The following is a 12465-nucleotide window of genomic DNA, read 5'->3' on the forward strand; positions in this document are numbered from 1 at the left end:
TGTTGCCGCTACTGCGTTAACCATCAAACGGCCGGAGCTGTTAACTTTGGCTTCCCTTACCGTTTTTGCCCCTTCTGATATCGCTTTCTTCTCACAACCTCGAGGATTCCATTACGATTACCGTCACCATCTTCTTCCCCAACGATACCGTTTTGGGGATCTTGCTACAAATACCCCTATGGTTATCCAGACTCTTGCTCCGAACAAGACGCTGCTCGTAAATTTCGTTGACGGCGTTCTAACTGTTAACGGCGTCATAGCAAACAGTACCGAAGTTTATAGAAATCGGTGGATTGTTGTGTTATCTGTGTCAATGTCGTTAGACAACGCCGGTTATTCGCTTCATTATGGCAGCTTTGTGCCTTCTCCATCTCCGGCGACAATGGATATCCTTTTTCTGGATGATACAGTTAACGGCAGTGTTAAGTCTCCGTCTCCAGAGACAATGGAGATTCGTTATCCGGATGAGATAACTAACCCCAGTGTTGAGTCTCCTTCGCCGGAGACAATGGGGTTCGATTATCCTTATGAGATAAATAACCCCAGTGTTGAGTCTCCTTCGCCGGAGACAATGAGGTTCGTTTATCCGGATGAGATAAATAACGGCGGTGTTCCGGCCTCTATGGACATGTATTATCCTGAGGAGAGAATTGATGCTTCTGTGGGTAGATTTCAATCTCCATTGGCCGTAATAATGGATGAGAGAATTACGAATTTTAGTACCAGTGTTGAGTCTCCTTCGCCGGCGACAATGAAGGATTCATGGTGCGTGTTTGGAATGGAAGGCAGCGATCTACTTTGTGAGGCTCGTAGTCCCAGCCCCAGTAAGGAGGATGTGATTAAGGAAGGCGTGGCTGAATATGCGCCGTCAGATGTAAAGGATGAATCTGTGCCGTTGATCTCAGAAGAAGATGATAGGATGGATCATAATCATGAAGATCATTTAAATATTGCTAATGATGTCTTCTTTTATTTGTAGATTCCGATTAATTCTTGTTATTTTTTTTCTTCTTTTTTTGGCATATTAGAGAATCTCTCTCTATTTTGGAACGTGGAAATTTGTACAATTCATGATTACACTAATTGATTCATTTGTTGAACATCATAATTCATATTTTCTTATTTGCTTTCTTTTCTTTCTGAAAAATAAATAAAGATAAACTTAAACAAGCATCAAAAGTGATGTGGAGTGGAAGGGGAATATTTTACCTATTTTACTTTTTTGCTTGACTTAGTGTAATTAAGTAGGTGGAAAGTTGTGTTTAATTCTGCTCATGCATACCTTAATAATTTTTAATGTATCCTTTGATTAGAAAAATTACTTCATTGTTATTCTTTTTCACTAGAATTTTGTGGGATAGCCCATTCGTTTCGATTTATGCACAGTATAGGTATTTATGCTATAATTGTAAAATAATAAAATCATATATAATGATGACTATTGAATCTTATACAAAACAAAACTAAAAAAGGCAGGCATCAAACATTATGTTAGAGCTTTAATACATATGAATTATTCTAATTCGTTTACTAACTAACAAGTAAATTATATTAACGAGTCGAGTCGAGTCAGTGGGTTAAAACGGAAATGAGCACATTCTCCGGAACCAGAAGAGATCAATCTATAGAGCAAACCAAGTTGAGTCACCAGGAATGGCTAGCACTTCTTCTAAGCCTTCTGCGGAAGGGCCTGCATGCTTCAATGCTCAGATCAACTGCAGCTGCAAGAGCCATGAATATCCCAACATCCTCCACACAAGTCACATGTCGCATCGCAAGCTGCACAAGGGGCTTGCTGCATTTCCCTTCTCCTTGCACCCGACAGCTCATCACAAACCCCCCTGCTGCAAGACTTAATGCTGCAAAGTCTCCACTCCCTCCTGGACTCGATGCTGCTCTAACCTGTTTGTCTGTGTCTATGTAGAACTCCCCACCCTTTTCAGCGCTGATCAAGATCTCAGACATAAGAAGATCCCCTAATTCCTGACCTTCAGTTAGTAAATGAAACCGACAGCAAATGGAGTCTCTGATCCCACGTTCACGCCATGCTTCAAGCTTTCCCCATGGATGCCAACTTTCAGGCCTGCAAACATCAGAACGAACAATCAACCAAGCTCCTGGGTTGGATCTGGAAACCCAATCACAACCTGTTGACGGCACAAAAGGAGTTGTTATGAAGGCTGCTGCAACCGCTGAGCCAGAGAGATCATGTATCTTCACATTCCATCCTTTCCTCTCTCTTTTTCCAACGTCTAGTTCAGAACCATCAAAAGAGCTAGACCAAAAATTACTCAATGGGTCTCGTGGAGATACCCTGTAATTATAGATCATAGAACCACAACTAATCATCTGCAACTAAAAACTAATGAAAGAAATGGCCGTCTCAATGTATAAATATTAAAGCAAAAAAGTGTGTACCGGTCTTGGCTAAATTTGCAACTAAAAATTGGCTGCTTGATGGTTCCTTGAAGCTGAATTATTTGTGGACTTAGTTTGGTCTTATCTTCAAACTGGAAAATATATCTTGGATCTGGATCTAGCTTCACTCTCAAATGAAGCTCTGCTCCACCTATCTTGTTCTTGCCGATGTGTATCCAGCCATTGAACAGAATGACTGGCTTCCCATTACCCCACTCAGGACCTACTTCCAGCTTAAACGTCCCAATATGCTGCCTTTTAATACCAATACCGCAGTGAGTTTCATTGTGTCCTGTGAAAACAACAATCTCTAGACATGCATGATGCTTTAATAAACAGCCAGGTGCCAGTAATGCTTTCAAATCAGATTCTTGAAGATAAAAACTGGAGGTGATATTGTTAGCATCTGGAGTAGTAGAGGATACCAATGGAATGGTTGCTGTTTGCACAGGGAAACCTCGAAGACGGATCTCGCACACACAAGGAAAACATAATGCACTTCTCCCTGATTTTGCACCATTTAAAGTTATTCCAGGCACTCTCAACGCCAGTGACCCTATTGAGAGCCTAATGAATGCCTGAGGATTCATTCTGCTCAAAAGACCACCATCTGTTATACCACACTTTGTCATGTTAACAGCAGTATTCTGAACAGGCATCATTGACCTAGTCAATTAGCTCATCTTATATTGTTCTTTACTCAGCAATATAATGCTACACATTCATGTTTATACAGAAATCTTTCCGTAAAACCAACAAGACATACTTAAGTCTAAGAATTTCTGTAAGCTTGAGGTAATCTGAAGTTGTACAACTGATACAATATAAATATATTGAAATAAAATTAACATGCTTCATATTGGCACACATGTTTTGAAGTTTCAAGTTGGTCATTTTAAATGATTGGGAAGTCAATCGAGTTGGTCAGATCATAGAATAAGAAGACAAGAAGCGTTTCCTTACAAATAACATAAATTATTCTCGCAAACAGGCAAAACTGATGATAATTAATTTGAACCAGTAAGTTTCTAGATTATTGCATATGCAGATATGCTGCAGTTTTTTCACATGAATATTCTGCAATCAGTTATAACTGACTTTCAGCTTTATTGGGTGCAATCTTCCATGAGCAAATGAAAAGAGAGTATTTTTACAAAAAATTGTTTATAACCAGATGGAGGATGGAATAGCAAAATATGTGCACGACGAATAATCTAGTAAATACTGTAACCAGGAAGTGAAATATTCTATATAATCCAGAAAGATTCTGCATGTTAACCCCTTCCTATTGATGGACTTGACATTTCTACAGTGAAATGTGGTTACACCTCGATCTATATAATACAACATCATAATTTGTGTGCATGGAATATAGCTATAGCCCGACATGCAAATATATCCCCATATGAACACTAACTATGTTTAATGTCATTTTATCGCTTGGGAGGATTGAGATGAACAGCCAAGAATGAAAAGGTAAAAGGAAAACCTTATAATCAAGAAAGACTACTGCCCAGATCGATTAAAACTAACTAACATTACACAAACTTCTTCAAGCTATCAATTACGAGCTGTTCAAGTATAATCCTAAGTTACGTAATCCATACAGTACTTTCCTCATTCTTCACCAAAAATAAAGTAGAACCTTGGGTTAATCTGAGATATGTTGCATTAATTAGTTTGTTTGTTAAAGTAGGGATTCGTTTGAGCCATAAATTATATGCTCTCAAAACCTCTTCATCATAGCAATAATTAAATAGTGTACTTAAGCTATCAACAAAGTTTATATGACTATCCAGTTTACCCTAAAAACTCCATTTGGACTAAAGGATCTAAGTTTGTGTCCTTATCACAACTCCATTATTTTCTCACCTATACCTACTGAACCATATTTAGTCTAAATTGAGATACGATACATACAAGGATGCAAGGGTCAACGGGATTTTAATGTATATAGTAGATGTTGAATCCTTTTAACTTATTCACGCTCATATCCTAGTCCGGCCAACACAATTAGGATGTTCAGAATTAAGACAAGTTGTAAGTTTAGCGCAGTCAAAACTGACGATAGCATTCCACTAGACACAAAAAAACCCCATTAATTTCTGATATTCTGTCAGTTTCAACTTTTAGCCATTAATTGTATTCAAATAACATTGAGGAAGAAGCAAAAAATTAAATATGATGAAAGAAGCAAAAACAAAAAATAAAATAGGCGGAGATGAAATTCATTAAAAATACCTCCTCTTTTACAACTTTCTGAATAGCAGATAAATTTCAATTCCGATAAATTCAAAGTTTCTTTCTGTCCGATCCATTAACAAAAAAGAAATGATGCATGGATGAGGAGAAGGGCATCTATTATATGGCAAGTGTAAAAACACTCATGGAGACATACATTATTTACAACGAAATAGGCGGAGAAACTATAGGAAAATTATTCATTTACTGCTTAGAATAACAAACAACAAACCTTTCTGCCTCCTTCTATCACTAATATATAAAATAATTTCACTCTCTTATGTTTCTGTCAGGTAATTAATAAAACGAAAAGGCAAAAATTACAATAATATATCCTCTAACATCATAATTGACATAATATTATTTTAAACTTTTTATTTATAACAATAACATTTTAATTACAAACATGACAATTTACTTTTTTAAAATAAATATTTTTCTATCCAATTTATTTAGTATTTTTCTTTGGGAAAATTGTATATAATAGCAAACTAATAACATGGAGTAGCTAGGGTTTGATTTAATTATGTTCCATAACAAACGTTTGCAAAAAATTGTCAGACGCCTCTCTCCCAAATATCTCGCTCGCCACTCTCCTCCAATCTCTCGCTCGCTTCCTAACTTTTTATATAAACACAAGTGTATTAAAATTGTTTCTAATTGTATAAAGCAGAGAAAATTATATAAATACATATATTTTTGTTCTTCTCTCTCCCCTCTTCCAGATCTCGCTTGCCACTCTCCCAAATCTCGCTCGCCCCCTCGCCTTTTGCATTTATACAAACAGAAGTGAAATGTATAAATTGTGTTTCTGTTTGTATAAAGCGTGAGAAAATTGTATATACACATGCAAGTACATATATTTTCGTCCTATACACTTATAATTACACAATAAAAATACTCCTCTGCCCGGTTTCTTTTGTCTTTCTCTCTTTCTCGTTTTATACAATTTTCAAATTGTATCTAATTTCTCTTTTTCTCGTTTTATACCATTCGATTCAATTGTATATTCCTTGTCAAGTCTCTTTTGTCTTCTATCTTTCTCATTTTATACAAATTCAAATTGTATATAATCATTCTATACACTTATAATAATACAACTCGTTTTATACACTTCATTTTTATACAGTTCTCTGCCACAAGTGGTTTTTTTGTGCACTTCGTTTTATACAATTTGCTTCAACTGTATATGTATAGCGAATTATACAATTTCTATGTTTGGTATGGAGCGTAATTATGCAAATTTTGTTATATCATACAAATATGAATTTTTTATTTGCTATATGTGAAAGTTGCTTTTTTTTTTGGTTTTGGATTCATATTTTCCTTTCCTTTTTTTTTTACTTTTTAGAATCCGAATCAAAATTATATTTTGATACGTCTTTTAGTAAATATCTCACTTTGTCTCTATTAATATTAACACGGATGAATGCCATTGTCACACTGAAAAAATTGCACTAATATTTTCAAGGATATTGATGCACTGTTTGCTAGGGGTGTGAAAAAACCAAACTGAACGATAAATTAAATCAAAAAAATATTATTTGGTTATTGTTATTGAGTTATTGGGTTTTCAATGGATCTATAAAAAAAATTATTGGGTTATTGATTCAGTGTCGGTTTTTACTATTGGGATATTGTATAAATTAATAACCCAATAAGACGGTAATAATTTATTATTTTACCCTTCCTAATTATTAAATATTAATAATTTAATATATAATTACACATTATAACTATATCAAATTATTAGTACTCTACCAACTTTAGACTAGACCGCTTTACTAATGTTGACTGTTTACTCAAAATTAAAGACTAAAGTAAGGGGTTCACAATTGTAGCTATTCGCTTTTAGTTTTAGTTTTAGTTTTTAGTCTTGTTGCACTATTTTATTTTAGTTTTAGTTTGTAATTGTAGGTTGTAGCATTTGCAAGTTTGTAAAGGTCTGTAATTTGATTAACATAAAAAATTTCATACTATGTTTTGATGCTAACATGTAATTATAGCCTTTGTACTATATTTTCTCTTATTGATGCAATTTCTCATTATCTTTCTTGTTTTACTATATTAAAACATTAACAGAAATGTGAAGACATATAATATTTAACGAACATTTTCTTATTAGGTTAACCGAAAATCAAATCGATAATGATCAAAAATTGATAAATTGAAACTCAATAAAAAATATCTTATTGATTTATTATTGAGTTAGCATATTTAAAAATCAAAAATATCGATAGAACCAATAATACATGAAAACGAACCTAAGTGACTGATGCACACCCCTTCTGTTTGCTCCTCTTTTCATCCTTTTCAATGTGCACTAATTAGTCCTCTTTTTAATATTTTCTTTTTTTCATCCTTTTCAATGTGCATTGATTACTCCTCTACTCATCATTTTTGTTTTCTTCATCCTTCTCAAAATATGTGTTTTGTTTAATTAAACACTCTACTACTGAAGAGATCAGAGAGTGTTCCTTCTTAAGGTTTCTTAACCCTCCATCTTTGATGCAATTTGAAAGTCACATAAAAAAAAGTATTGTCGCAAATACATTTACAGAAGACTTGAAAGTACTCTGATCTTATTCACTTCATATCTATTAAAAATAGGTTTGTAACTATTTCTTTAGTAACAAATTTCTTCGAACTTTTCTTTATTTTCTAAAGATTATTTGTTATAACACAAAATGATTCTTACTTTTTGAAAAAATAGATTATGGCTACGCCTTTAAAGAGTCCTCACTTGATGAAGAACAATGTCAATTTCAACAGTCCAATTTTATGTTTAACACCAAATTTCCAGTTAATTGCTTCCACCCCTTCTCCCAAAAATAGTGAAGTTCGTGTAATTGAGGTGATTGAAACAAATAATGAAAAGGGTAAAGAGAAAGAAGATGCTTTCATTAAATTCAATTATGGAGGAAAAAATGGTAAAGAGAAAGTCTTTAAATGTTGAGGTTCCTCATAATAGTAATTTTGATAGAGATTTTGAAGACCATATACCAATTGCAAAAAGAATTTGTCTCAACAAGATGATCAAGGCGAAATTGCAAAAAATTATCAACGTACATTTTTATAGTGTATGGTTGATGATTATACATGGAACTGATTGTGTTGGCTTTTAACTCTCTTAACTTGAATCTTTTTGTGTAGTATGAATTTGCTTTCTAATGATCTTATTGTTATTAAAATGAGTGAATAGTATTATTTTCTTGTAGACATTTTTTTTGAATTTGAGGCAGGAGATATGGTGAGGGAAAGTGTTAAAAGGGTTCTGAGAAATCGGAAAATGATTTTTTTGGGATATATTGATTTTTTTTTGGTATTGGTTTGTGTTTATTTAGGAGTTGGGTGTTTTTGTTAGATGATGTTGATGATTGATTAATCTATATGGTTATTGTTGTTATTCTTACAATAACTTGTATTTATGAAGTTAATGAATAGAAACAGAAACAAGATGAAGCAGAAAAAAATTTAAAATACACGAATTAATCCGAGTCCACAGAAACTACTGTGTGTCCTTAAGAAATTTAATCCCCTCTATGTACCCAAGGTTATGGATTAATTTCTCTCAAGATAAAATGGATTAAACCTGTTTAAGAAATAGCGGTACCTCAAACTTCTTTAACTTCAACGAACTGAAGAACAGCAACAAGTCACACAGACTCAGTCGATCGACACTTTGATTTTATTTTGAGAGAAAAAATAAATGCCGAGAAAGAAAAATTTTCAGTGATAAAAAAATAAAAAATTGACTTCCTTTTATAGCCATTTTCAGCAAGGAACATGTCTGTTCAGTGAAATCTGTTCAGACCCATTTTATCCAGAAAGTTGTGTCTTTTGGAAAAAATAACAACTTTTTTAAAAAATTGTGTCTGTTAGGAAAATAACTACTTTTTGGAAAGTAACGACTTTTCGGAAAAGTAAAGACTTTTCGGAATGTTACTGTTACCCGCAAATTTATAAGAGATAATATTAACAGGATTTATTTGATTTAACAAAAATTGATTAAATAAATTTTGTCCAAAAAATTTATCAATCAATCACATCATTTGCCAAATCCAAATCCAAATCCAAAGAAATGACTTTTCATTTGTACTTTGCAAATGACTTTTCATTTTCTCTCCAAAGTAGTTCCCTCACTTTTGATATTCTCTCTTTTCTTTTCCCATTCACACTTGCTAAAACCCAACAATCCCCCACATGAATGGGTAAGACTATTGTTAAAACATATGCATGAAAAAACTTGTGTGTCTTGTAGGTAAAGGTTAATCGCATCTGGATAAGTAGGTTTCTCTTTAAATTTTCCATAGTGAACATATATCGGATAAACTCGGTCAATCGGTAGATTTGATATCTTTGAACCGTCGAGCTTTGGTTTATACCTAGACAACATATGTCACACAATCAACCCCTGAACTGTTCTTAGTTCTCATTGTTTTGTTCGTTTCAGCCATGAACACATCTTAGATAGTAAGTGCTTAAAGAACTGGCCTTACCGGGTTCTCCTTGAAGCGGCTTACACTTCACACTTACATAGGTGATTTCTAAATGTGTTATCCCATAGATACACCATTTGATATTCCTTGTATCAAACTTAGAAACCATTAAAAAGTCCTTATGTCTTTATCCTGATTACTAAACATTGTCTCATCATGAGAATGGACCATAAAATAATAATAATAATTTTTTTTCTTTGACAATGTTGAACCGTCATCAATGACTTTGTTTTATCTCCTTGAACTTAGATCTTGGGATCTCTAGTCTTCTAGGTAGAGTTACCGCCACAATGACTTGTTCTCGGCCATAGTCCCATTCCCGTCGATGATTTCTCAACTCCCTCTCTATTTAGGCCTTTTGTAAGTGGATCCGACACATTATCTTTTGACTTCACATAGTCAATTGTGATAATTCCACTAGAGAGTAGTTGTCTCACAGAGTTATGTCTTCGTCTTATGTGACGAGACTTGCCGTTATACATAATGCTTCCAACCCTTCCTATTGCAGCTTGACTATCACAATGTATGCATATAGGGGCCATTGGTTTGGGCCAAAATGGAATATCTTCTAAGAAATTCCGGAGTCATTCAGCTTCTTCACCTGCCTTGTCTAAAGCAATGAATTCAGACTCCATTGTAGAGCCAGCTATACATGTTTGTTTGGATGATTTCTAAGATATTGTTCCTCCACCAATAGTAAAAACGTATCCACTTGTGGATTTTGTTACAGTTGACCCAGTAATCCAATTTGCATCACTATATCCTTCAAGAACGGCTGGATATCTGTTGTAATGTAAAGCATAGTTTTGAGTGTCATCTAAGTATCCCAAAACTCTCTTCATTGCCAACCAATGATTATGATTAGGATTACTTGTGTATCGACTCAGTTTACTGATAGAGCAAGCTATGTTTGGTCGTGTACAACTCATGACATACATTAAGCTTTCCAATACGCTAGCATAGTCCAATTGAGACTGACTTTCGCCTTTATTCTTTGCAAGATGAAGATTTACATCAATTGGAGTCTTTGCCCTTTTAAAATTCAAAAATTTGAATTTTTCAAGTATCTTTTGAATATAATGAGTTTGAGACAATGCTAGACCGGTAGGATTTTTAAGAATTTTAATTCCTAATATCACATCAGCAACTCCTAAATCTTTCATATCAAACTTACTAGCAAGCATACGCTTTGTAGCTTTTATATTAGCAATGTCTTTGCTCATTATAAGCATATCATCTACATATAGGCATAAAATAACTTCCTGATTTGGAGTATCTTTAATGTAAACACATTTATCACATTCATTGATCTTAAATCCATTTGACAACATGGTTTGATCAAACTTTGCATGCCATTATTTTGGTGCTTGTTTTATCCCATAAAGTGACTTAATAAGTTTGCACACTTTCTTTTCTTTACCAGGAACTACAAAACCCTCAGGCTGTTCTATGTAAATGTCCTCTTCAAGCTCTCCATTTAAGAAGACTGTTTTTACATCCATTTGATGAATTTCAAGACCGTATACTGCAGCTAGTGCAATTAACATCCAAATTGATGTAATCCTAGTCACTGGTGAGTATGTGTCAAAATAATCAAGACCTTCTTTTTGTCTAAAACCTTTGACAACAAGTCTTTCATTATATTTGTCAATAGTTCCATCGTCTTTCATCTTCCTTTTAAAGATCCATTTTGAACCCAAGGGTTTGTTCCCTGGAGGAAGATCAACCAACTCCCAAGTATGATTGCTTAAGATTGATTCAATTTCACTATTAACAGCCTCCTTCCAAGAGGTTGAGTCACTAGACAACATTGCTTCCTTGAATGTTTGAGGCTCACTTTCAAGAAGAAATGTTACAAAATCTGATACAAATGAAGTAGATGTTTTTTGACGTTTACTGCGTCTTGGACTTTCTTCATTTTGTTCATTCTCTTTTGGTTCTTGTCTGGGTTGTTTAGATCCCCCACTATATGACTCAAGTCTAGTTTTATACGGATAGATATGTTCAAAAAATTCAGCACTATCTGATTCCATTACCGTATTATCATGAATATCCGGATGTTCGGACTTATGAATCAAAAAACGACATGCCTTTCTGTTTGTGGCATATCCAATGAATACACAGTCCACAGTCTTAGGTCCTATTTTTACCCTCTTAGGTATAGGAACTTGGACTTTGGCTAGACATCCCCACACTTTGAAATATTTCAAATTGGGTTTTCTACCTTTCCATCTTTCATATGGAATTACATTTGTCTTTGAGTGAGGCACTCTATTAAGTATCTGATTTGCTGTAAGGATAGCTTCCCCCCACAAGTTCTGTGGTTAACCTGAACTTATAAGTAATGCATTCATCATTTCTTTAAAGTTCGATTTTTTCTTTCTGCAATTCCATTAGACCGAGGAGTGTAGGGAGCAGTAGTTTGATGGATTATTCCATTTTCTAAAAATATTTCTGCAAATGGAGATTCATATTCTCCACCTCTATCAGTTCTGATCATTTTGATCTTTTTATCTAACTGATTTTCAACTTCAGTTTTATATTGCCTAAATGCATCTATTGCTTCATCCTTACTATTTAGCAAATAGACATAATAATATCTAGTGCAATCGTCTATAAAAGTTATGAAATACTTTTTTCCACCACGTGATGGTGTTGACTTCATGTCATAAATATCAGTGTGAATCAATTCTAAAGAATTTGAATTCCTTTCAACAGATTTATAAGAATGCTTAGCATACTTAGATTCAACACAAATTTGACATTTTGATTTATTGCACTCTAATTTTGGCAAAATATTTAAGTTAATCAGTTTTCACAAGGTTTTGTTATTAACGTGTCCCAAACATTGATGCCATAAACATTTAGACTCAAGCAAGTAAGAAGAACCAAAATCTTTATTCATATCAACTGTAATTACATTGAGTTTGAAAAGTCCATCACTAAGGTAGCCTTTTCCTACATACATATCATTTTTGCTTACTACTACTTTATCAGAAACAAATACACATTTAAATCCATTCTTGGTCAGAACTGGAATTGAAACTAAATTCTTTCTCAATTCTGGAACATATGAGACCCTATTCAAAGTCACCACCTTGCCTGATGTCATCTTTAATAGGACTTTGCCAGTTCCTTCCACCTTTGCAACAGCGGAGTTTGCCATAAACAATTTTTCATCTGTAAGTGCTGGAGTAGATGATGAAAATAATTCTTTGTTGGCACAAACATGGCATGAGGCACCAGAATCTCCATTCTCTTGGATTTCCAAGCAAGTTACATTCTGAAAGCATTGCACAGAGATCAT

The 12465-nt window shown here is 34.0% G+C and overlaps 1 protein-coding gene across 1 annotated transcript; it reads right to left on the minus strand.

The window, feature by feature from the left end:
* Positions 1 to 1394: 1394 nt before the first annotated feature.
* On the minus strand, positions 1395 to 4831 carry LOC101268299 (uncharacterized). The gene is made up of 3 exons (XM_010326585.4): positions 4660 to 4831; positions 2419 to 3028; positions 1395 to 2314 (listed from the first exon to the last, which is right to left on the minus strand). The coding sequence occupies exons 2-3, from the start codon at positions 3006 to 3008 to the stop codon at positions 1645 to 1647; spliced, it is 1260 nt and encodes a 419-aa protein (XP_010324887.1). The 5' UTR covers positions 3009 to 3028; positions 4660 to 4831; the 3' UTR covers positions 1395 to 1644.
* Positions 4832 to 12465: the final 7634 nt, after the last annotated feature.

The sequence above is a fragment of the Solanum lycopersicum genome, chromosome 8 (assembly GCF_036512215.1).
Source record: "Solanum lycopersicum chromosome 8, SLM_r2.1".
In the NCBI taxonomy this organism is placed as follows: domain Eukaryota; kingdom Viridiplantae; phylum Streptophyta; class Magnoliopsida; order Solanales; family Solanaceae; genus Solanum; species Solanum lycopersicum.